Raw genomic sequence first — 26,617 nt, forward strand, 5'->3', positions numbered from 1 at the left:
GGGCGGGGAAAAAGGTCACAAGCTGTGGCAAGTTCCCAAGAGCAGAAGTCCTCCCCGGCTTCTACCAAATCCACCGCATGACGCTGGGGCTCCTCTGAGGGAGTCCACACCGGTGGGGGCACGTCTCAAACTTTTCAGTCAGGTCTGGGTGCACTCGGACCTGGATCCTTGGATAGTAGAAATAGTACCCCAAGGGTACAAATTAGAGTTTCACCGATTTTTAAAGTCGGCCATGCCAGCTTCTCTTCTAGAAAGGGAAATAGTAAGCGCTGCGATACTAAAGTTGTGTCAAAGTCAAGTGATTGTCACGGTACCCCCGTCACAGCGGGGGGAAGGGTTTAATTCAAGCCTGTTCCTGGTCCCGAAGCTGGATGGCTCAGTCAGACCGATTCTGAACCTAAAATCCCTCAATTTCTTTCTAAAGAAATTAAAATTCAAGATGGAATCTCTACGTGCAGTGATCTCCACGCTGGAAGAGGGGGATTTTATGGTATTGGTCGACATAAAAGATGCATAATTGCATGTCCCCATATTTCCTCCGCATCAGGCTTACCTAAGATTTGCGGTACAGGATTGTCATTACCAATTCCAGACGTTGCCGTTTGGTCTGTCCACGGCTCCGAGGGTTTTCACCAAAGTAATGGCGGAAATGATGGCTCTCCTGCGCAAGCAGGGAATCACAATTATCCCGTACTTGGACGATCTCTTCATAAAGGCGAGGTCCAAGGAGCAATTGTTGAAGAATGTTGCCCTTTCACTGACGATTCTACAACAACACGGGTGGCTGATAAATTTGCCAAAATCACAGTTGGATCCAACGACACGGCTGTCGTTTCTGGGTATGATTCTGGACACAGAATTGCAGAGAGTTTTTCTTCCAATGGAAAAAGCTCTCGAAATACAGAACATAGTAAAACAGATTCTGAAACCAACAAAAGTGTCAGTTCTTCAATGCACTCGGTTGCTGGGGAAGATGATGGCGGCCTACGAGGCCATTCCGTATGGCAGGTTCCATGCCAGGGTGTTTCAGTGGAACCTGTTGGACCAATGGTCCGGGTCTCACCTGGACATGCATCGGAAGATAATTCTATCTCCCAGGACCAGAATCTCCCTTCTGTGGTGGCTGCACAGTTCTCACCTTCTGGAGGGGCGCAGGTTTGGGATTCAGGATTGGATCCTGGTGACCACAGATGCAAGCCTCCGAGGCTGGGGAGCAGTCACACAGGGAAGAAACTTTCAGGGAAAGTGGTCGAGCCAAGAAGTTTGTCTACACATAAACATTCTGGAATTAAGAGCCATTTACAACGGCATACTGCAAGCAGAACATCTTCGAGGTCTGCCTGTCTTGATTCAGTCAGACAACGTGACAGCAGTGGCGTACATAAACCGCCAAGGCGGTACAAGGAGCAGAGCGGCGATGGCCGAGGCCACGAAGATTCTTCGCTGGGCGGAAAGACATGCCAGCACTCTGTCAGCAGTCTTCATTCCGGGGGTGGACAACTGGGAAGCAGACTTTCTCAGCAGACACGATCTCCATCCAGGAGAGTGGGGTCTTCATCAAGAGGTCTTTGCAGAAGTAACAAGTCGTTGGGGAGTTCCTCAAGTGGACATGATGGCGTCCCGCCTCAACAAGAAACTTCATAGATATTGTTCCAGGTCAAGGGACCCTCAAGCGATAGTGGTGGACGCCCTGGTGACACCGTGGGTGTTTCCGTCGGTCTATGTGTTCCCTCCACTTTCACTTATTCCAAAGGTGATAAAAATTATAAGAAGAACAAGCGTTCAGGCAATACTTGTTGTTCCAGACTGGCCAAGGAGGGCCTGGTATCCAGATCTTCAGGAGTTGCTCATAGAAGATCCCTGGCCTCTTCCTCTACGAAAGGACCTGCTACAACAGGGACCGTGGGTGTATCAGGACTTACCGCGGCTGCGTTTGACGGCATGGCGGTTGAACGCCAAATCCTAGCCCGAAAGGGTATTCCCAGTGAAGTCATTCCCACACTTCTTCAGGCTAGAAAAGAAGTAACGGCAAAGCATTACCACCGTATTTGGAGAAAATATGTGTCTTGGTGTGAATCCAAGAAGGCTCCTACGGAGTAATTTTAGCTAGGGCGGTTGCTCCATTTTTTGCAAGCAGGTGTGGATGCGGGCCTAAAGTTAGGCTCTATTAAAGTACAAATTTCGGCCTTATCTATTTTCTATCAAAAGGAGTTGGCCTCCCTTCCAGAAGTCCAGACCATCGTGAAAGGCGTACTGCACATCCAACCTCCCTTTGTGCCCCCAGTGGCACCATGGGATCTTAACGTGGTGTTGCAATTCCTGCAATCTCATTGGTTTGAACCTTTGCATAAGGTTGAGTTAAAATTCCTTACTTGGAAAGTAGTCATGCTGTTGGCCTTGGCATCCGCAAGGCGGGTATCTGAATTGGCGGCTTTGTCGCACAAAAATCCCTATTTAATCTTCCATGCTGATAGGGCGGAGTTGAGAACTCGTCAGCAATTTTTGCCAAAGGTGGTTTCTTCGTTTCACGTGAACCAGCCTATTGTGGTGCCAGTGGCTACTGACTCCTTGGCGGAATCAAAGTCTCTTGATGTGGTCAGAGCTTTGCAAATCTATGTCGCCAGAACGGCTCAAGTTAGGAAAACAGAGGCTCTGTTTGTCCTGTATGCTCCCAACAAGATTGAGGCTCCTGCTTCCAAGCAGACTATTGCACGCTGGTTCTGCAATACGATTCAGCAGGCTCATTCTACGGCAGGATTGCCGTTACCGAAGTCGGTGAAGGCCCATTCTACCAGGAAGGTGGGCTCATCCTGGGCGGCTGCCCGAGGGGTCTCGGCATTACAGCTTTGCCGAGCTGCTACTTGGTCAGGATCAAACACCTTTGTGAAGTTGTACAAGTTTGATACCCTGGCTGAGGAGGACCTCTTGTTTGGTCAATCGGTGCTGCAGAGTCTCCGCACTCTCTCGCCCGTTCTAGAGCTTTAGTATAAACCCCATGGTTCTTGAAGCATCCCCAGCATCCTCTAGGACGTATGAGAAAATAGGATTTGAATACCTACCGGTAAATCCTTTTCTCTTAGTCAGTAGAGGATGCTGGGCGCCCGTCCCAGTTCGGACGGTATCTGCAGTTATTGGTTGTAGTTACGCACATGTTGTGCTGAGTTCAGTCAGTGTGGGACTGTTGTTAATCATGCTGTTGCATGCGTTGTTGTTGAATGCCATGTTGTACGGCGTGTTGGTGGTGTGAGCTGGTATGTATCTCACCTTAGTTTAAAACGTTAAATAAATCCTTTTCCTCGAAATGTCCGTCTCCCTGGGCACAGTTCCTATAACTGCAGTCTGGAGGAGGGGCATAGAGGGAGGAGCCAGTTCACACCCAAAGTCTTATAGTGTGCCCATGTCTCCTGCGGATCCCGTCTATACCCCATGGTTCTTGAAGCATCCCCAGCATCCTCTACGGACTAAGAGAAAAGGATTTACCGGTAGGTATTAAAATCCTATTATTCTGGCTAATATCAATGTCTCAATGGAACAGAAATTATAAAATTGTTTTTGTTTTTTTGTGGGTTATTTAGGATAAAGACATGATTAGTATTAAGGCAGAAGATACAGAGGGAGAAGAAGAGACGTATGTAACTGATATGAAGGCAGAAGATATAGAGGGAGAAGAAGAGACGTATGTGACTGATATGAAGGCAGAAGATATAGAGGGAGAAGAAGAGACGTATGTGATGGATGTGAAGGCAGAAGATACAGAGGAAGAAGAAGAAACGTATGTGATGGGTGATCAGCAGTGTAAGGAGGAGGAAATCCCTACAGATATCAGCACAGGTGAGTGATAAACACTTATTACAGAGGAGAGTCAAATAGTCTCTTCGTGCAATATGATGACATAATGCTCTGGTTGATTTTAAGCAGTGTCTTATATGTGTGGAGTTTGTATGTTCTTCCAGTTTTGCATGAATTTCCTTCCACAGTCCAAAAATGTGCTGTTATGTTAATTGGCATCTGATACAGTGGTCCTGTGCATGTAGTCCATTGTGTAAGGGACTCATATGAATGACTATATATTTTGTAATCACTAAGATTCGTGAATTATAAGTGAACTATAATTTAAGTCCAGTGCGAAAATCCCCACTCAGCCCCTATTATACTCTTGCTCTCCCCCTCACATCATGTCACTGTGTGTTACCAGCACAGAGATCTTACCAGTCTCCTCCCTACACTCTCTGGTGTATCTCATACATCAGGACCCATCAGCCCCTATTATACTGCTGCTCTCCCCCTCACATCATGTCACTGTGTGTTACCAGCCCAGAGATCTGACCAGTCTCCTCCTCACACTCTCTGGTGTATCTCATACATCAGAGCCATCAGCCCCTATTATACTCCTGCTCTCCCCATCACATGATGTCACTGTGTTACCAGCCCAGAGATCTGACCAGTCTCCTCCCCACACTCTCTGGTGTATCTCATACATCAGGAGCCATCCGCCCCTATTATACTCCTGCTCTCCCCCTCACATCATGTCACTGTGTGTTACCAGCCCAGAGATCTGACCAGTCTCCTCCCCACACTCTCTGGTGTATCTCATACATCAGGCGCCATCAGCCTCTATTATACTCCTGCTCTCCCCCTCACATCATGTCACTGTGTGTTACCAGCCCAGAGATCTGACCAGTCTCCTCCCCACACTCTCTGGAGTATCTCATACATCAGGAGCCATCAGCCCCTATTATACTCCTGCTCTCCCCTCACATCATGTCACTGTGTGTTACCAGCCCAGAGATCTGACCAGTCTCCTCTCCACACTCTCTGGTGTATCTCATACATCAGGGTCCATCAGCCCCTATTATACTGCTCTCCCCCACCCTAACATATATATATATATATATATATATATATGTGTGTGTGTATATATACAGAAACCCCTCTTACAAATCCTACATTTGCCCTTTGGTCACCCGCGGCTGCCGCTGCCCACCATCCAGCCAGCCATCACCTCCCGCCAGCCTGCTGTCTGCTCATTGCTGCTAGACTTGTACAGGAGTGTCTAGAAAGTTTGCTGGCACACTCTCGCACTCCACTACGGAACCGGATCACCGCGAGCAGCGTGTGGTGTGGGGTACATTCTCTCTACAAGGAGTGGTGAGTAATCGTTAAAAGTAATCCCACATACCCCACTTCAGCGGCCGGCACCATGCGCCACGCGTGATATACAGTGCAGCAATAGGAGATAGCACTGTGACACAGAAGGGGGAGCTAATGCCTGTGGATGACTGCCAATAAACAGTTATAAGACATTGAGGATACAGAAATATAGAGAATTTTACACTGTGTGAATAAGACCCAATTGAAATATACAAGCTTATTTACTTTTTCTCTGACGTCCTAGTGGATGCTGGGGACTCCGTCAGGACCATGGGGAATAGCGGCTCCGCAGGAGACAGGGCACAAAAGTAAAAGCTTTAGGATCAGGTGGTGTGCACTGGCTCCTCCCCCTATGACCCTCCTCCAAGCCTCAGTTAGTTAGATTTTTGTGCCCGGCCGAGAAGGGTGCAATCTAGGTGGCTCTCCTAAAGAGCTGCTTAGAGTAAAAGTTTTGTTAGGTTTTTTATTTTCAGTGAGTCCTGCTGGCAACAGGCTCACTGCATCGAGGGACTTAGGGGAGAGAAGTGAACTCACCTGCGTGCAGGATGGATTGGCTTCTTAGGCTACTGGACACCATTAGCTCCAGAGGGAGTCGGAACACAGGTCTCACCCTGGGGTTCGTCCCGGAGCCGCGCCGCCGACCCCCTTGCAGATGCCGAAAAGTGAAGAGGTCCAGAAACCGGCGGCAGAAGACTTTTCAGTCTTCATAAGGTAGCGCACAGCACTGCAGCTGTGCGCCATTGTTGTCAGCACACTTCATAGCAGCGGTCACTGAGGGTGCAGGGCGCTGGGGGGGCGCCCTGGGCAGCAATGATAGTACCTTATTCTGGCTAAAAATACATCACATATAGCCCCTGGGGGCTATATGGATGTATTTAACCCCTGCCAGGTCTCAGAAAAACGGGAGAAGAAGCCCGCCGAAAAGGGGGCGGGGCCTTTTCTCCTCAGCACACAGCGCCATTTTCCCTCACAGAAATGCTGGTGGGAAGGCTCCCAGGCTCTCCCCTGCACTGCACTACAGAAACAGGGTTAAAACAGAGAGGGGGGGCACTTATTTGGCGATATGACTATATATATTAAAATGCTATAAGGGAAAAACACTTATATAAAGGTTGTCCCTGTATAATTATAGCGTTTTTGGTGTGTGCTGGCAAACTCTCCCTCTGTCTCCCCAAAGGGCTAGTGGGGTCCTGTCCTCTATCAGAGCATTCCCTGTGTGTGTGCTGTGTGTCGGTACGTGTGTGTCGACATGTATGAGGACGATGTTGGTGAGGAGGCGGAGCAATTGCCTGTAATGGTGATGTCACTCTCTAGGGAGTCGACACCGGAATGGATGGCTTATTTAAGGAATTACGTGATAATGTCAACACGCTGCAAGGTCGGTTGACGACATGAGACGGCCGGCAAACCAATTAGTACCTGTCCAGGCGTCTCAAACACCGTCAGGGGCGTTAAAACGTCCTTTTACCTCAGTCGGTCGACACAGACACGGACACTGACTCCAGTGTCGACGGTGAAGAAACAAACGTATTTTCCTTTAGGGCCACACGTTACTTGTTAAGGGCAATGAAGGAGGTGTTACATATTTCTGATACTACAAGTACCACAAAAAAGGGTATTATGTGGAGTGTGAAAAAACTACCTGTAGTTTTTCCTGAATCAGATAAATTAAATGAAGTGTGTGATGATGCGTGGGTTTCCCCCGATAGAAAATTATTGGCGGTATACCCTTTCCCGCCAGAAGTTAGGGCGCATTGGGAAACACCCCTTAGGGTGGATAAGGCGCTCACACGCTTATCAAAACAAGTGGCGGTACCGTCTCCAGATAGGGCCGCCCTCAAGGAGCCAGCTGATAGGAGGCTGGAAAATATCCTAAAAAGTATATACACACATACTGGTGTTATACTGCGACCAGCGATCGCCTCAGCCTGGATGTGCAGCGCTGGGGTGGCTTGGTCGGATTCCCTGACTGAAAATATTGATACCCTTGACAGGGACAGTATTTTATTGACTATAGAGCATTTAAAGGATGCATTTCTATATATGCGAGATGCACAGAGGGATATTTGCACTCTGGCATCAAGAGTAAGTGCGATGTCCATATCTGCCAGAAGTTGTTTATGGACACGACAGTGGTCAGGTGATGCAGATTCCAAACGGCACATGGAAGTATTGCCGTATAAAGTAGAAAAAGACAACGTCTTTTCAGCCTCAGTCCTTTCGTCCCCATAAGGGCAAGCGGGCAAAAGGCCAGTCATATCTGCCATGGGATAGAGGAAAGGGAAGAAGACTGCAGCAGGCAGCCCATTCCCAAAAACAGAAGCCCTCCACCGCTTCTGCCAAGTCCTCAGCATGACGCTGGGGCCGTACAAGCGGACTCAGGTGCGGTGGGGGGGGTCGTCTCAAGAGTTTCAGCACGCAGTGGGCTCACTCGCAAGTGGACCCCTGGATCCTACAAGTAGTATCCCAGGGGTACAGATTGGAAATTCGAGACGTCTCCCCCTCGCAGGTTCCTGAAGTCAGCTTTACCAACGTCTCCCTCCGACAGGGAGGCAGTAGTGGAAACAATTCACAAGCTGTATTCCCAGCAGGTGATAATCAAAGTACCCCTCCTACAACAAGGAAAGGGGTATTATTCCACACTATATTGTGGTACTGAAGCCAGACGGCTCGGTGAGACCTATTCTAAATCTGAAATAGTTGAACACTTACATACAAAGGTTCAAATCAAGATGGAGTCACTCAGAGCAGTGATAGCGAACCAGGAAGAAGGGGACTATATGGTGTCCCGGGACATCAGGGATGCTTACCTCCATGTCCCAATTTGCCCTTCTCACCAAGGGTATCTCAGGTTCGTGGTACAGAACTGTCACTATCAGTTTCAGACGCTGCCGGTTGGATTGTCCACGGCACCCCGGGTCCTTACCAAGGTAATGGCCGAAATGATGATTCTTCTTCAAAGAAAATGGACGATCTCCTGATAGGGGCAAGGTCCAGAGAACAGTTGGAGGTCGGAGTAGCACTATCTCAAGTAGTTCTACGACAGCACGGGTGGATTCTAAATATTCCAAAACCGCCGACGACACGTCTGCTGTTCCTAGGGATGATTCTGGACACAGTCCAGAAAAAGGTGTTTCTCCCTGAGAAGAAAGCCAGGGAGTTATCCGAGCTAGTCAGGAACCTCCTAAAACCAGGAAAAGTGTCAGTGCATCATTGCACAAGGGTCCTGGGAAAAATGGTGGCTTCTTACGAAGCGATTCCATTCGGTAGATTTCACGCAAGAACTTTTCAGTGGGATCTGCTGGAAAAATGGTCCGGATCGCATCTTCAGATGCATCAGCGGATAATCCTGTCTCCAAGGACAAGGGTGTTTCTTCTGCGGTGGCTGCAGAGTGCTCATCTACTAAAGGGCCGCAGATTCGGCATTCAGGACTGGGTCCTGGTGACCACGGATGCCAGCCTGAGAGGCTGGGGAGCAGTCACACAGGGAAAAAATTTCCAGGGAGTGTGATCAAGTCTGGAGACTTCTCTCCACATAAATATACTGGAGCTAAGGGCAATTTACAATGTTCTAAGCTTAGCAAGACCTCTGCTTCAAGGTCAGCCGGTATTGATCCAGTGGGACAACATCACGGCAGTCGCCCACGTAAACAGACAGGGCGGCACAAGAAGCAGGAGGGCAATGGCAGAAACTGCAAGGATTCTTCGCTGGGCGAAAAATCATGTGATAGCACTGTCAGCAGTGTTCATTCCGGGAGTGGACAACTGGGAAGCAGACTTCCTCAGCAGGCACGACCTCCACCCGGGAGAGTGGGGACTTCATCGGGAAGTATTCCACATGATTGTGAACCGTTGGGAAAGACCAAAGGTGGACATGATGGCGTCCCGCCTGAACAAAAAACTGGACAGGTATTGCGCCAGGTCAAGAGACCCTCAAGCAATATCTGTGGACGTTCTGGTAACACCGTGGGTGTACCAGTCGGTGTATGTGTTCCCTCCTCTGCTTCTCATAACCAAGGTACTGAGAATTATAAGAAGTAGAGGAGTAAGAACTATACTCGTGGCTCCGGATTGGCCAAGAAGGACGTGGCACCCGGAACTTCCAGAAATGCTCACAGAGGACTCATGGCCTCTGCCGCTAAGAAGGGACTTGCTTCAGCAAGTACCAGGTCTGTTCCAAGACTTACCGCGGCTGCGTTTGACGGCATGGCGGTGGAACGCCAGATCCTAAAGGAAAAAGGCATTCCGGAAGAGGTCATTCCTACCCTGGTCAAAGCCAGGAAGGAGGTGACCGCAAAACATTATCACCACATGTGGCGAAAATATGTTGCGTGGTGTGAGGCCAGGAAGGCCCCACGAAGAAATTTCAACTCGGTCGATTCCTGCATTTCCTGCAAACAGGAGTGTCTATGGGCCTCAAATTGGGGTCCATTAAGGTTCAAATTTCGGCCCTGTCAATTTTCTTCCAGAAAGAATTGGCTTCAGTTCCTGAAGTCCAGAAGTTTGTCAAGGGAGTATTGCATATACAACCCCCTTTTTGTGCCTCCAGTGGCACTGTGGGATCTCAACGTAGTTCTGGGATTCCTCAAATCACATTTTAAACCGCTCAAATCTGTGGATTTGAAATATCTCACATGAAAAGTGACCATGCTGTTGGCCCTGGCCTCGGCCAGGCGAGTGTCAGAATTGGCGGCTTTGTCTCACAAAAGCCATATCTGATTGTCCATTCGGACAGGGCAGAGCTGCGGACTCGTCCCCAGTTTCTTCCTAAGGTGGTGTCAGCGTTTCACCTGAACCAGCTTATTGTGGTACCTGCGGCTACTAGGGACTTGGAGGACTCCAAGTTGCTAGATGTTGTCAGGGCCCTGAAAATATAGGTTTCCAGGACGGCTGGAGTCAGGAAAACTGACTCGCTGTTATCCTGTATGCACCCAACAAACTGGGTGCTCTTGCTTCTAAGCAGACGATTGCTCGTTGGATTTGTAGCACATTTCAACTTGCACATTCTGTGGCAGGCCTGCCACAGCCTAAATCTGTCAAGGCCCATTCCACAAGGAAGGTGGGCTCATCCTGGGCGGCTGCCCGAGGGGTCTCGGCATTACAACTCTGCCGAGCAGCTACGTGGTCGGGGGAGAACACGTTTGTAAAATTCTACAAATTTGATACCCTGGCTAAAGAGGACCTGGAGTTCTCTCATTCGGTGCTGCAGAGTCATCCGCACTCTCCCGCCCGTTTGGGAGCTTTGGTATAATCCCCATGGTCCTGACGGAGTCCCCAGCATCCACTAGGACGTCAGAGAAAATAAGATTTTACTTACCGATAAATCTATTTCTCGTAGTCCGTAGTGGATGCTGGGCGCCCATCCCAAGTGCGGATTGTCTGCAATACTTGTACATAGTTATTGTTACAAAAATCGGGTTATTATTGTTGTGAGCCATCTTTTCAGAGGCTCCGCTGTTATCATGCTGTTAACTGGGTTCAGATCACAGGTTGTACAGTGTGATTGGTGTGGCTGGTATGAGTCTTACCCGGGATTCAAAATCCTTCCTTATTGTGTACGCTCGTCCGGGCACAGTATCCTAACTGAGGCTTGGAGGAGGGTCATAGGCGGAGGAGCCAGTGCACACCACCTGATCCTAAAGCTTTTACTTTTGTGCCCTGTCTCCTGCGGAGCCGCTATTCCCCATGGTCCTGACGGAGTCCCCAGCATCCACTACGGACTACGAGAAATAGATTTATCGGTAAGTAAAAACTTATTTTTAACTACATACAAGATCGCTATCTCATGAAACCTGGTCACCCACTATCTCCCTGTCACCCACTATCTTCCTGTCACCCCTGCCTCCCCAGTCACCCACTATCTTCCTGTCTCCCACTATCTCCCAGTCACCCACTGCCTCCCCGGTCACCACTATCTCCCTGTCACCCCTGCCTCCCTAGTCACTTACTATCTCCTTGTATCATTGGGGGTACTATTGTGTGGTGGCCACACCCCTTCCTTGTGAGACCACACCCCTTTTTGTACGCTGTCCCTTTATAAAGCTTATCCCACTAAGGGGCGACAAAATCTATATTCGCTTACCAAATAAATTAAGCTCCGTCCGGCCCAGCGTAGCAGTTTCTTTACACACATCAAACAAGGCATTTCTTCACTAAAATTTAGAATTACACTTACTTTAAATTTCTATCTCATGTTCAAATAAAGGTATCTTTCATCCAAGCTGAACGACCTTCACTTCAGGCAAGGATTGCATCCCAGTAGAGGTTTTAAAAAGATGTATTTAAAATATACAGTCAATTTAGAAAATACCAGTTTGGTATACCACTTGTTTGTGGGGAAACACACAGTCCTCGGATAGTGCAGGTGGTGCACATGGCCCGGGCTGCAGTGACCGGATGCAATGTTACACCGGCTTCACCCAATGTTTGTGGATGTTACCGGTTTCCTCCTGCATCGAGTGGTCTCTCCAGCGGCTTCAACGCGTTTCAAGGAGCATTCTTCTCTGTATCAAGAAGTGCTTCTGAGTTCTCTGCCCTGACTATTTATTCATTGCCTCAAACATCACATGGTCATTGCTGACCAATAACATCATGGCAATACTTGCAGTTGTTCATTTTTAAAGCTAAAAACATATATTTCTCTATCGTCCTAGTGGATGCTGGGGTTCCTGAAAGGACCATGGGGAATAGCGGCTCCGCAGGAGACAGGGCACAAAAAGTAAAGCTTTTTCCGATCAGGTGGTGTGCACTGGCTCCTCCCCCTATGACCCTCCTCCAGACTCCAGTTAGATTTTTGTGCCCGGCCGAGAAGGGTGCAATCTAGGTGGCTCTCCTAAAGAGCTGCTTAGAAAAAGTTTAGCTAGGTTTTTTATTTTACAGTGATTCCTGCTGGCAACAGGATCACTGCAGCGAGGGACTGAGGGGAGAAGGAGTCAACTCACCTGCGTGCAGGATGGATTGGCTTCTTGGCTACTGGACATCAAGCTCCAGAGGGACGATCACGGGTACAGCCTGGATGGTCACCGGAGCCACGCCGCCGGCCCCCTTGCAGATGCTGAAGACAGAAGAGGTCCAGAATCGGCGGCTGAAGACTCCTGCAGTCTTCAAAAGGTAGCGCACAGCACTGCAGCTGTGCGCCATTTTCCTCTCAGCACACTTCACACGGCAGTCACTGAGGGTGCAGGGCGCTGGGAGGGGGGCGCCCTGGGAGGCAAAATGATTACCTATAAAGGCTAAAAATACCTCACATATAGCCCTAGAGGCTATATGGAGATATTTAACCCCTGCCTGATTTCTCTAAATAGCGGGAGACGAGCCCGCCAGAAAAGGGGCGGGGTCTATCTCCTCAGCACACGGCGCCATTTCCTCTCACAGTTCCGCTGGTCAGGACGGCTCCCAAGTCTCTCCCCTGCACTGCACTACAGAAACAGGGTAAAACAGAGAGGGGGGGGCACATTTATGGCGATAATTTGATATAACAAAGCAGCTATAAGGGAGCACTTATTATAAGGCTATCCCTGATATATATATATAGCGCTTTTGGTGTGTGCTGGCAAACTCTCCCTCTGTCTCCCCAAAGGGCTAGTGGGTCCTGTCTTCGTTAGGAGCATTCCCTGTGTGTCTGCTATGTGTCGGTACGTGTGTGTCGACATGTATGAGGACGATATTGGTGTGGAGGCGGAGCAATTGCCAAATATGAGGATGTCACCCCCTAGGGAGTCGACACCGGAATGGATGCCTTTATTTATGGAACTACGGGATAGTGTCAACACGCTAAAGCAGTCGTTTGACGACATGAGGCGGCCGGACAATCAATTAGTGCCTGTCCAGGCGACTCAAACACCGTCAGGGGCTGTGAAACGCCCTTTGCCTCAGTCGGTCGACACAGACCCAGACACAGGCGATGACTCCAGTGGTGACGGTGACGAATCAACCGTATTTTCCAGTAGGGCCACACGTTATATGATTTTGGCAATGAAGGAGGCGTTACATTTAGCTGATACTACAGGTACCACTAAACAGGGTATTATGTGGGGTATGAAAAAACTACCTATAGTTTTTCCTGAATCAGAAGAATTAAATGACGTGTGTAATGAAGCGTGGGTTGCCCCTGATAAAAAACTGATAATTTCAAAGAAATTATTGGCATTATACCCTTTCCCGCCAGAGGTTAGGGAGCGCTGGGAAACACCTCCTAGGGTGGACAAGGCGCTAACACGCTTATCTAAACAAGTGGCGTTACCCTCTCCTGAGACGGCCGCACTTAAAGATCCATCAGATAGGAGGATGGAAAATATCCAAAAAAGTATATACACACATGCAGGTGTTATACTACGACCAGCTGTAGCGACTGCCTGGATGGGCAGTGCTGGGGTAGTTTGGTCAGAGTCCCTGATTGAAAATATTGATACCCTGGACAGGGACAATATTTTACTGTCGTTAGAACAAATAAAGGATGCATTTCTTTATATGCGTGATGCACAGAGGGATATCTGCACACTGGCATCACGGGTAAGTGCTATGTCCATTTCGGCCAGAAGAGCTTTATGGACGCGACAGTGGTCAGGTGATGCGGATTCAAAACGGCATATGGAAGTTTTGCCGTATAAAGGGGAGGAGTTATTTGGAGTCGGTCTATCAGATTTGGTGGCCACGGCTACAGCCGGGAAATCCACCTTTCTACCTCAAGTCACTCCCCCACAGAAAAAGGCACCGACTTTTCAACCGCAGCCCTTTCGTTCCTTCAAAAATAAGAGAGCAAAGGGCTATTCATATCTGCCACGAGGCAAAGGTCGAGGGAAGAGACAGCAACACGCAGCTCCTTCCCAGGAACAGAAGCCCTCCCCGGCTTCTACAAAAGCCCTCAGCATGACGCTGGGGCTTCTCAAGCGGACTCGGGGATGGTGGGCGGTCGTCTCAAAAATTACAGCGCGCAGTGGGCTCACTCGCAGGTAGATCCCTGGATCCTGCAGATAATATCTCAAGGGTACAGGTTGGAATTAGAGACGGATCCACCTCGCCGTTTCCTGAAGTCTGCTTTACCAACGTCCCCCTCCGAAAGGGAGACGGTTTTGGAAGCCATTCACAAGCTGTACTCTCAGCAGGTGATAGTCAAGGTACCTCTTCTACAACAAGGGAAGGGGTATTATTCCACTCTTTTTGTGGTACCGAAGCCGGATGGCTCGGTAAGGCCTATTCTAAATCTGAAGTCCTTGAACCTGTACATAAAGAAGTTCAAGTTCAAAATGGAGTCACTCAGAGCAGTGATAGCGAACCTGGAAGAGGGGGACTTTATGGTATCCTTGGACATCAAGGATGCGTATCTCCACGTTCCAATTTACCCCTCACACCAGGGGTACCTCAGGTTCGTTGTACAAAACTGTCACTATCAGTTTCAGACGCTGCCGTTCGGATTGTCCACGGCACCTCGGATCTTTACAAAGGTAATGGCCGAGATGATGATTCTTCTTCGAAGAAAAGGCGTATTAATTATCCCATACTTGGACGATCTCCTAATAAGGGCGAGGTCCAGAGAACAGCTAGAGATGGGATTAGCACTGTCTCAAGAAGTGCTAAAACAGCACGGGTGGATTCTGAATATTCCAAAATCCCAGTTAATGCCGACAACTCGTCTGCTGTTCCTAGGGATGATTCTGGACACGGTTCAGAAAAAGGTTTTTCTCCCGGAGGAAAAAGCCAAGGAGTTATCCGAGCTTGTCAGGAACCTCCTAAAACCAGGAAAGGTGTCTGTACATCAATGCACAAGAGTCCTGGGAAAAATGGTGGCTTCTTACGAAGCAATTCCATTCGGCAGATTCCACGCAAGAATTTTCCAAAGGGATCTGTTGGACAAATGGTCAGGGTCGCATCTTCAGATGCACCTACGGATAACCCTGTCTCCAAGGACAAGGGTGTCTCTTCTGTGGTGGTTGCAGAGTCCTCATCTATTGGAGGGCCGCAGATTCGGCATACAGGATTGGATCCTGGTGACCACGGACGCCAGCCTGAGAGGCTGGGGAGCAGTCACACAAGGAAGAAACTTCCAGGGAGTATGGACGAGCCTGGAAACGTCTCTTCACATAAACATTCTGGAACTAAGAGCAATATACAATGCTCTAAGCCAGGCAGAACCTCTGCTTCAGGGAAAACCGGTGTTGATCCAGTCGGACAACATCACGGCAGTCGCCCATGTGAACAGACAGGGCGGCACAAGAAGCAGGAGTGCAATGGCAGAAGCTGCAAGGATTCTTCGCTGGGCAGAGAATCATGTGATAGCGCTATCAGCAGTGTTCATCCCGGGAGTGGACAACTGGGAAGCAGACTTCCTCAGCAGACACGATCTTCACCCGGGAGAGTGGGGACTTCATCCAGAAGTCTTCCACATGCTGGTAACCCGTTGGGAAAGACCAATGGTGGACATGATGGCGTCTCGCCTCAACAAAAAACTGGACAGGTATTGCGCCAGGTCAAGAGATCCGCAGGCAATAGCTGTGGACGCGCTGGTAACGCCTTGGGTGTACCAGTCGGTGTATGTGTTTCCTCCTCTGCCTCTCATACCAAAAGTATTGAGAATTATACGGCAAAGGACTTGGTACCCGGAACTTCAAGAGATGATCACGGAAGATCCGTGGCCTCTACCTCTAAGGAGGGACTTGCTTCAGCAGGGTCCCTGTCTGTTTCAAGACTTACCGCGGCTGCGTTTGACGGCATGGCGGTTGAACGCTGGATCCTAATGGAAAAAGGCATGCCGGAAGAAGTCATTCCTACTTTGATTAAAGCAAGGAAAGAAGTAACCGTGCAACATTATCACCGAATTTGGCGAAAATATGTTGCGTGGTGCGAAGATCGGAGTGCTCCGACGGAGGAATTTCAACTGGGTCGATTCCTACATTTCCTGCAATCAGGATTGTCTATGGGTCTCAAATTGGGATCTATTAAGGTTCAAATTTCGGCCCTGTCGATTTTCTTTCAAAAAGAATTGGCTTCAGTCCCTGAAGTCCAGACCTTTGTGAAGGGAGTGCTGCATATACAGCCTCCTGTGGTGCCTCCAGTGGCACCGTGGGATCTCAATGTAGTTTTGGATTTTCTAAAATCTCATTGGTTTGAACCACTAAATAAGGTGGATTTGAAATATCTCACTTGGAAAGTGACCATGCTTCTAGCCCTGGCTTCTGCCAGGAGAGTGTCAGAATTGGCAGCTTTATCTTACAAAAGCCCATATCTGATTTTCCATTCGGACAGGGCAGAACTGCGGACTCGTCCGCATTTTCTCCCTAAGGTGGTGTCAGCATTTCATCTGAACCAGCCTATTGTAGTGCCTGCGGCTACAAGTGACTTGGAGGACTCCAAGTTACTGGACGTTGTCAGAGCATTAAAAATATATATTGCAAGAACAGCTGGAGTCAGAAAATCTGACTCGTTGTTTATATTGTATGCACCCAACAAGATGGGTGCTCCTGCGTCTAAGCAGACGATTGCTTGTTGGATCTGTAGCACAATCCAACTGGCACATTCTGTGGCAGGCCTGCCACAGCCTAAATCTGTAAAGGCCCACTCCACAAGGAAGGTGGGCTCATCTTGGGCGGCTGCCCGAGGGGTCTCGGCATTACAACTTTGCCGAGCAGCTACGTGGTCAGGGGAGAACACGTTTGTAAAATTTTACAAATTTGATACTCTGGCTAAGGAGGACCTGGAGTTCTCTCATTCGGTGCTGCAGAGTCATCCGCACTCTCCCGCCCGTTTGGGAGCTTTGGTATAATCCCCATGGTCCTTTCAGGAACCCCAGCATCCACTAGGACGATAGAGAAAATAAGATTTTACTTACCGATAAATCTATTTCTCGGAGTCCGTAGTGGATGCTGGGCGCCCATCCCAAGTGCGGATTATCTGCATAAATTGTACATAGTTATTGTTAACTTATTCGGGTTATTGTTGTAGGAAGCCATCTTTCAGAGGCTCCGCTGTTATCATACTGTTAACTGGGTTTAGATCACAAGTTGTACGGTGTGATTGGTGTGGCTGGTATGAGTCTTACCCGGGATTCAAAATCCTCCCTTATTGTGTACGCTCGTCCGGGCACAGTACCTAACTGGAGTCTGGAGGAGGGTCATAGGGGGAGGAGCCAGTGCACACCACCTGATCGGAAAAAGCTTTACTTTTTGTGCCCTGTCTCCTGCGGAGCCGCTATTCCCCATGGTCCTTTCAGGAACCCCAGCATCCACTACGGACTCCGAGAAATAGATTTATCGGTAAGTAAAATCTTATTATTACAATGAAGTTACATATGGCAATAAATGTATACAGTTATTCAAAATAGGGGACTTATAAAAAAAGACAATACATTTATACAATTAGTCCACATGGGGAACTTTAAAAGGGGGACATACATAATATCAGCCTCTAATATCCGCAGACAGCGGGGAAATAAGGTGTCTAAGCACTGAGCGGAACCAAATGAAGTTTAATAGTAGACAGATAAGTCTTTGTAAACTATAGGTACTGATGTGTCCCCATAGAACCGGCCTTCTGACACCATGTGACCTGAGACGCCTGGCAAGAGTGAGCCACCAGGTCATGTGAGCGCTGGCGGCTGTGGAGCAATACTTATTTATTATTACAAGTTATTCATATAGCGCATACATATTCCGCAGCGCTTTACAGAGAATATTTGCCCATTCGCTTCAGCCCCTGCCCCAGTGGAGCTTACACTCTATATTCCCTATCACGTGTACACGCACACACGCTAGGGTTAATTTTGTTATGATCCAATTATCCTACCAGTATATTTCTCTAACATCCATAAAGGATACTGGGGATCACTTAGTACAATGGGTATATATGGGGTACAAAGGAGTAGGTGCACTTTACATTTTTTTTAACTGAGTGTGCTGGCTCCTCCCTTCTTTGCCCCATCCTACCGCCAGTTTAGAAAAATGTGCCCTCAGGAGAGGATACACACTCTGGAGCTCCAGAGGATTTTTTTCTTCAGTTTATTTTAAACTTTGTAGCAAGGACACACAGATCTTCCAGACACTCATGGATACTGGTACAGGGGTGTAAATAAGGGGGAGAGACGCATATTGTACACAATTAGTGTCATTCAAAGGACAAGGAGTCCGGTGCTTCACTGTGATACTGTATATATGCAGCTTGCAGTCTCACTGAGCCTGACAAGCCTGGGTGTGCTGTCCCTCTCTCTCACTCTGTCTCCTTCTCACATATAGTAAGGGAGGCTTGCTATTATAATACTTGTCTGTGTGTGTTGTCTACTGTAAACATGTTAAAACACCAATTATGCAGTGTATGTCATACCAGATTCTCTGTCTCAACGGCTGGCTTCCTATCGTGAACAATGCAGCCAGTCCTCCCAAGTTAGTGAGGAGACTGGGGGGGAGGGTCAGGAGCCATCATGGCTCGGTGTCATAAAAACTATGATGGTAGATAGGTCATCCCAGCTCACTGCTAATAATCAGAAGACACAACAGGTGCAGCAGGCTGTCGCAGACCTAGCTGCAAAGGCAGATGATAAACAACCCCCCTCCCTAGTTCAGGGCCACATAAACGTGGGCTGCCTGATTTACTTTCAGATTCTGAGGAAGAGGTACAGGAGGAGGGGGAGGAATTAGATCCTACTACAGAGGATTCCACTTCTGCACAGTGTATTGAGCCCCTCATACTGGCTATCAGGGATGTGTTAAAAATCCCTTCAGAAGATGCTGCAGGAACGCAGTCGTTTTTCTTGGCACAGAAAAAACTCAGTATCACTTTCCTTGATTCTCCGGAACTAGATGACATGTTTAATCAAGCCTGGAAAAATCCTGATAAAAAATATCAGGTGACAAAAAGGTTTTTGCACACTTTCCCATTTGCCCCAGAAGGTAGGAAAAATTGGGAAGAACCCCCAGCTGTAGACGTATCAGTTCCCCGTCTCTAAAAAGGTGGTTCTGCCAGCTCCAGGCTCCTTTTACATTAAAGGACCCTAGGGATAGGAAAATAGAAACTATACTAAAGTGTATTTACACAGCGGCTGGTGTATCACAAAGGCCTGTGCTTGCGGGTTGCTGGGTGACACATGCCAGTCATACAAAGGCGACTCAAATTCAAGGAGGTCTTGCGGGGGATATGTAACTTGTCACTACGGTGACCCTCATAAAACACATCCAAGACACTGCACGCGTCCTGGTGATTCTCTCAAGGAAATAGGTGCTCTTAATTCTAGGACTTCTGCCATGGCAGTGTTGGCGCGCAGAGCCCTGTGGCTGCGTCAGTGGATAGCGGATGCAGATTCCAAGCGCAGTGTGGAGTCTCTTCCCTTCTCAGGGGAGTGGCTATTCGGGGATTGAGTTGGATACGTGGATGCCTAAGGTTACTGCTGGCAAATCCACGTTTCTCCCCTCTGGGAGGCACCAGAGGTAAGAAGAAAACCAGCAGCGCAGGTTCTCAGGAACAGAGCACCAGTTCAGCTTCCACTAAGGCCTCAGCATGAAGGTGTCTAACCACCCCGAGGGGATCTCAAGGTGGGAGTTCGACTGAGTCACTTTAGCCGCATCTGGGAAAGCTCCTGCCTGGGTAAAGGACTTAATTTCTCAGGGCTACAAGCTGGAGTTCGACACCGCTCCTCCCCAATGATTTTTCAAAACAAGCTTACCAGTTTTGGAGGATACACGAGCTACTCTGCAACAGGCCATCCAAAAGTTGGTCCAGTCCCAAATCATTGTTCCAGTGCCACTACAACAACAGGGAAAGGGTTACTACTCCAACCTGTTTGTGGTACCGAAACCGGATGGTTCGGTAAGGCCCATTCTGAATTTCAAATCCTTGAACACTTACCTAAAGATTTTCAAGTTCAAGATGGAATCCTTGCGAGCAGTGATTGTGGGTCTGGAAGAACGGGAGTTCATTGTCTCACTGGATATAAAGGATGCCTATCTCCATATCCCGATTTGGCCGCCTCACCAGGCTTGCCTGCGGTTTGCCCTGCTGAATGATCACTACTAGTTCCAAGTGCTACCCTTCGGCCTGTCTACAACTCCGAGGGTCTTCACGAAGGTAATGGCAAATATGATGTTCCTGCTGCAGGCCCAGGGGGTCAATATTGTCCTTTACCTGGACGATCTCTTGATAGAGGCGAGATCCAGGGAGCTTCTATTGCTCCATATAGACATCAGCTTCTGAGACACCATGGGTGGATCCTCAATATAAGAAGTCCCACCTGGAGCCTACGCAGCGGCTCCTGTTCCTGGGAATGTTTCTGGATACTGTGGCTCAAAGTTTTTCCCCCAGAGGACAAAGCAAGAACACTCCAGGAGATGGTCCGAATGGTTCTACGGCCTCCTCAAAAATCCATCTTTGCATAAGATTATTGGGGAAAATGGTAGCCTCATACGAGGCAATCCAGTACGGAAGGTTCCATGCCAGAACATTTCAGTTGGATCTCCAGAGCAAGTGGTCCGCTCACATCTTCAGGTGCACTGGATAATACGGCTGTCACCTCAGGCCAGGATTACCCTCCTGTAGTGGCTACAGTCCTCAAACCTACTGGAAGGTCGAAGTTTAGGGATTCAGGATTGGATCCTCCTCACGACACATGCAAGTCTGAAAGGATGGGGAACTCTCACCCAAGGGGCTCAGTTCCAGGGCAGGTGGTCAGCCCACGAAGCCCTGTTTCCGATCAACATTCTGTAACGGGCGATCTACAATGCTCTACTTCAGGCCTCTCCTCTACTCAAGGATCAAGTGATCCAGGATCAGTCTGACAACGCCACGGCGGTGGCTTACATAAATCGACTAGGAGGGACAAAAAGCAGAGCCTGCATGCGAGAAGTGTCAAAGATACTCCTCTGGGCAGAAATAAATGCAAGAGCTATGACTGCAATCTTCATTCCGGGAGTGGACAACTGGGTAGTAAATTTCCTGAGTCGTCACGATCTCCACCCGTAAGAGTGGGGTCTCCACCAACAGGTGTTTCTGCAGATCATCATCCTGTGGGGCTGCCCACAAATAGACATGATGGCTTCTCGACTCAACAAGAAGCTTAGCTGGTATTGCTCACAAACCAGGGACCCTCAGGCGAGGGCAATAGATGCGCTAACATCGCCTTGGCCTTACCGGCTGGTCTACCGGTTTCCCCCAATTCCATTGCTCCCAAGGGTGCTAATGCGAATCAGGAATCAGAGAGTCCAGGCAATTCTTATTGCCCCGGATTGGCCTCTGAGGGCGTGGTACGCGTATCTTCTGGGCATGTCCGTCGAAGACCCTTGGCCTCTGCCAGTGAGAAGAGATCTTCAACAAGGACCGTTCGTCTACCCGGACTTACGGCAACTTCGTTTGACGGCATGGAGGTTGAGCGGAACATCCTAGCTCGCAAAGGCCTTTCCAGAAAGGTTATTGCAACTATGGTTCAGGCCAGAAAACCTGTGACATCAAAACACTATCATCATATCTGGAGAAGGTATGTCTTAGTACGAGGAATGCACGTATCCACCTGCAGAGTTTCACTTGGGATGTTTATTACGTTTCCTACAGGCTGGTGTGGATAAGGGCTTACGTCTGAGTTCTATTAAGGTCCAGATTTCATCTCTCTCTATTTTCATTTACATTGGCAATGTTGCCTGAAGTTCAGACTTTCTTGCAAGGGGTACTTCACATACAACCTTCTTTTGTGCCGCAAACAGCACCCTGGTATTTGAAGGTTGTGTTGAACCTCTGATGACGGTAGAAGACAAGTACCTCACGTGGAAGACGGTGATGTTACTGGCCCTGGCTTCTCCTAGTTGTGTTTCAGAATTGGGGACTCTTTCGTGTAAAAGTCCCTACTTGGTGTTTTACAAGGACAGAGCAGATCTCAGGACTAGGCAGCATTTCCTGCTGAAAGTTGTCTCTGCGTTTCACCTGAATTAACAAATTGTTGTTCCATCTGGTTCTGGCACTTCTGCTCCTCCGGCGTAGTTGGATGCTGTGCGAGCCTTGCAGAGTTATAGCAAATGGATGGCTTGGATAAGAAAGATGGATTCCTTGTTCATGCTATATGATGCGCAGAAAAAGAGCTGCCCTGCTTCTAAGCAGTCCATTGCTCGTTGGATTAGGCTGACTATCCAACAGGCCTATGTGTTGGCAGCCTTACCTGTTCCACAGTCTCTGAAGGCCCACTCTACAAGATCGGTGGGGTCTTCCTGGGATGGCTGCCCATGGAGTCTCGGCCTTGCAATTATGCCGAGCTGCTACCTGGTCGGGGAAGAACACCTTTGTGAAGCTCTACAAGTTCGATACCCTGGCCAAAGAGGATACCCAGTTTGGGCAGGCGGTGCTGCAGACGTCACCGCAAATTCCCGCCCATCCTGGAAGCTTTGGGACGTTCCCATTGTACTAAGACCCCATTATCCCTTATGGATGCTAGAAAAAACGGGATTTTAATACCTACCGGTAAATTCCTTTCTCGTAGTCCTTAAGGGATACTGGGTGCCCGTCTCAGTGCGTTGACTTGTCTGCAGGTTTTTCTTTGTGAAAGTTTTAACTATTGCTGTTTTGTCACCAGCCGTTGCTAGTCATTTTATGTTATTGGTGTGCTGGTGTGTGAATTTCACCACTTGTTATGTTCCTTCTCTCAAGTATGTCCATTCTCCTTCTAGCACAGTTTTACCTATACAGCTGTAGGAGGGGGCATAGATGGGAGGAGCCAGCACACCCAGTTGAAGAAATTTAAAGTGCACCGACTCCTTTGGGCCCCATCTATACTCCATTGTACTAAGACCCCAGTATCCCTTATGGACTACGAGAAAGGGATTTACCGGTAGGTATTAAAATCCGGCTATTTTATTCTCAGCAGATGGAAACCACCACTGGAATACATCAGAAGAACATCTCTGTTTATCTCCAGATTGTAAAATAGAAGAGAACGCAAGAACACAAGATTCTCCGGGAGAAAGCCCTGTTACCTCAATTATATATTCAGTCTCTCACAATGCAGATATATCATCAGCTACTTCTAAACATGAGGAATGTTCTCCTGATAACACAGATCTTGGTCCATCTATCACAGCTCTTAGAGTAGATGGGGGTTTTCCCGGTTCTATAGATGGTAGATGTTTTACACAGAGCACAAGGCGTATTATCCATCAGCCAGCTAAGATGGGTGAGAGCCCATTTCCATGCTCTGAGTGTGGGAAATGTTTTGCATGCAAATCTATTCTCATTAAACATCAGAGACGTCACACGGGTGAGAGACCATTTCCATGTTCTGAGTGTGGGAAATGTTTTGCACAGAAATCAGATCTAGTTAGACATGAGAGATCGCACACAGGTGAGAAACCATTTCCATGTTCTGAATGTGGGAATTTTTTTGCATGCAAATCTATTCTCATTAAACATCAGAGACGTCACACAGGTGAGAGACCATTTCTATGTTCTGAGTGTGGGAAATGTTTTACACAGAAATCACATCTTGTTACACATCAGAAAAGTCACACAGGTGAGAAACCATTTCCATGCTCTGAGTGTGGGAAATATTTTACATTGAAATCGGATCTTGTTAGACATGAAAGAACTCACACAGGTGAGAAACCATTTCCATGTTCTGAATGTGGGAATTTTTTTGCATTCAAATCTGTTCTCATTAAACATCAGAGACGTCACACAGGTGAGAGACCATTTCCATGTTCTGAATGTGGGAAATGTTTTACACAGAAATCACATCTTGTTACACATCAACGAAGTCACACAGGTGAGAAACCATTTCCATGCTCTGAGTGTGGTGAATATTTTAAATTGAAATCAGATCTTATTAGACATGAAAGATCTCACACAGGTGAGAAACCATTTCCATGTTCTGAATGTGGGAAATTTTTTGCATGCAAACCTGTTCTCATTAAACATCAGAGACGTCACACAGGTGAGAGACCATTTTCATGCTCTGAATGTGGGAAATGTTTTGCACGCAGAGCTATTCTCGTTATACATCAGAGAGGTCACACAGGTGAGAAGCCATTTCCATGCCCTGAATGTGGGAAATGTTTTGCAGAGAACTCAGCTCTCGTTAAACATCGGAGACGTCACACAGGTGAGAGACCATTTCCATGCGCTGAATGTGGGAAATGTTTTGCACGCAGAGCAATTCTCGTTACACATCAGAGAATTCACACAGGTGAGAAACCATTTTCATGCCCTGAGTGTGGGAAATGTTTTACATGCAAATCTATTCTTGTTAGACATGAGAGAAGTCACACAGGTGAGAGGCCATTTCCATGTTCTGAGTGTGGGAAATGTTTTACACAGAAATCATATCTTGTTACACATCTGAGAAGTCACACAGGTGAGAGGCCATTTCCATGCTCTGAGTGAGGGAAATGTTTTCTATGGAAATCAAATCTTGTTTCACATCAGAAAATTCACAGAAGGGGAAAACAACTTTAATGAACTGATAGATATGAAGCATCAATACTTTATTGTGAAAGCTAATAAAAATGATCTAAAACTAAGTCTAAATTTGTTTACAGAGTTTGTAGTAAAAGGTATATTGTCATCACTGCGTTCTGGGCAACTGGTCAAAGCTCCAGGCAGTCTATATAACAAGATATACACATTGTATCATTGTACATAGCAACAATATGGGGAAGGCTTGCGGAGTCCTGTAGTTCACAAGTAAGACAATATTAATATATTTTTTAAACACATCCGACTATTAACTCGGCATCCACAGACCAGGGATGTTGGGAATAACCTCAGACTTCAGCCTTAGTCCCTGATTACCTTTATTGGGGGGTCCTCACTCCCCATGGTGCCCCAGCCTGGGCAAATTAGTTAGGGGGTGGTTATGCCACAGCTGCTGGGGCCAATATAAACGTGTCCCCCGGCTGTGACATTATCTCCATGGCTAGTGGAGCCCGGTGTAGATAGCAAAAATATTGGGAACCCCTACATCTCCCCCCCCCCCCTTATTTTTGGAACCAGGACTGTTTCATGATCCCTGTGCTAGTTGTAAAAATACGGGGGGACCCCTACTGATATTTTCCTCTGCAACCAGTACCCGCTCAAAGTGGACTGGTTATGCTTTGAGGAAGGGGACAGAAACTGCACATCTTTTCTCTGACGTCCTAGTGGATGCTGGGAACTCCGTAAGGACCATGGGGAATAGCGGCTCCGCAGGAGACTGGGCACAAAAGTAAAAGCTTTAGGACTACCTGGTGTGCACTGGCTCCTCCCCCTATGACCCTCCTCCAAGCCTCAGTTAGATTTTTGTGCCCGGCCGAGAAGGGTGCACACTAGGGGCTCCTGAGCTTCTTAGTGAAAGTTTAGTTTTAGGTTTTTTATTTTCAGTGAGACCTGCTGGCAACAGGCTCACTGCATCGAGGGACTAAGGGGAGAAGAAGCGAACTCACCTGCGTGCAGAGTGGATTGGGCTTCTTAGGCTACTGGACACCATTAGCTCCAGAGGGACCGAACACAGGCCCAGCCTCGGAGCTCGGTCCCAGAGCCGCGCCGCCGGCCCCCTTACAGAGCCAGAAGCAAAAAGAGGTCCGGAAAAATCGGCGACAGAAGACATCCTGTCTTCACCAAGGTAGCGCACAGCACTGCAGCTGTGCGCCATTGCTCCTCAGCACACTTCGGTCACTGAGGGTGCAGGGCGCTAGGGGGGGGGGCGCCCTGAGCAGCAATAAAAACACCTTGGCTGGCGAAAATACATCACATATAGCCCCCAGGGCTATATGGATGAATTTTAACCCCTGCCAGATTCCACAGAAAAACGGGAGAAAAGGCCGCCGAGAAGGGGGCGGAGCCTATCTCAGCACACTGGCGCCATTTTCTCTCACAGCTCCGTTGGAGGGAAGCTCCCTGGCTCTCCCCTGCAGTTACTACACTACAGAAAGGGGTTAAAAAAGAGAGGGGAGCACTAATTAGGCGCAGTATAACAATACAGCAGCTATAAGGGGAAAAACACTTATATAAGGTTATCCCTGTATATATATATAGCGCTCTGGTGTGTGCTGGCATACTCTCCCTCTGTCTCCCCAAAGGGCTAGTGGGGTCCTGTCCTCTATCAGAGCATTCCCTGTGTGTGTGCTGTGTGTCGGTACGTTGTGTCGACATGTATGAGGAGGAAAATGAGGTGGAGGCGGAGCAATTGCCTGTAACAGAGATGTCACCCCCTAGGGAGTCGACACCTGAGTGGATGAGCTTATGGAAGGAATTATGTGACAGTGTCAGCTCTTTACAAAAGATTGATGACATGAGACAGCCGGCGACTCAGCCTGTGCCTGTCCAGGTGTCTCAAAAGCCATCTGGGGCTCTAAAACGCCCGTTACCACAGATGGCAGATACAGACGCCGACACGGATACTGACTCCAGTGTCGACGATTAAGAGACGAATGTGACTTCCAGTAGGGCCACACGTTACATGATTGAGGCTATGGAAAATGTTTTTACACATTTCTGATAATACCAGTACCACTAAAAAGGGTATTATGTTGGGTGA

At 48.2% G+C, this 26,617-nt stretch overlaps 1 protein-coding gene across 1 annotated transcript in view; it reads left to right on the forward strand.

Annotated features, from left to right (window-relative positions):
- Positions 1–24,623, forward strand: part of LOC135057107 (uncharacterized) — a 180,757-nt gene extending 156,134 nt beyond the window's left edge. The window contains 2 exon segments of the mRNA XM_063963008.1: positions 3,576–3,831; positions 22,973–24,623. Of these exon segments, the coding sequence (XP_063819078.1) occupies positions 3,576–3,831; positions 22,973–24,558 (1,842 nt within the window). The 3' untranslated portion in view covers positions 24,559–24,623.
- The last annotated feature ends 1,994 nt before the right edge of the window (positions 24,624–26,617 follow it).

The sequence above is a fragment of the Pseudophryne corroboree genome, chromosome 3, assembly GCF_028390025.1.
Source record: "Pseudophryne corroboree isolate aPseCor3 chromosome 3, aPseCor3.hap2, whole genome shotgun sequence".
NCBI classification, from domain to species: domain Eukaryota; kingdom Metazoa; phylum Chordata; class Amphibia; order Anura; family Myobatrachidae; genus Pseudophryne; species Pseudophryne corroboree.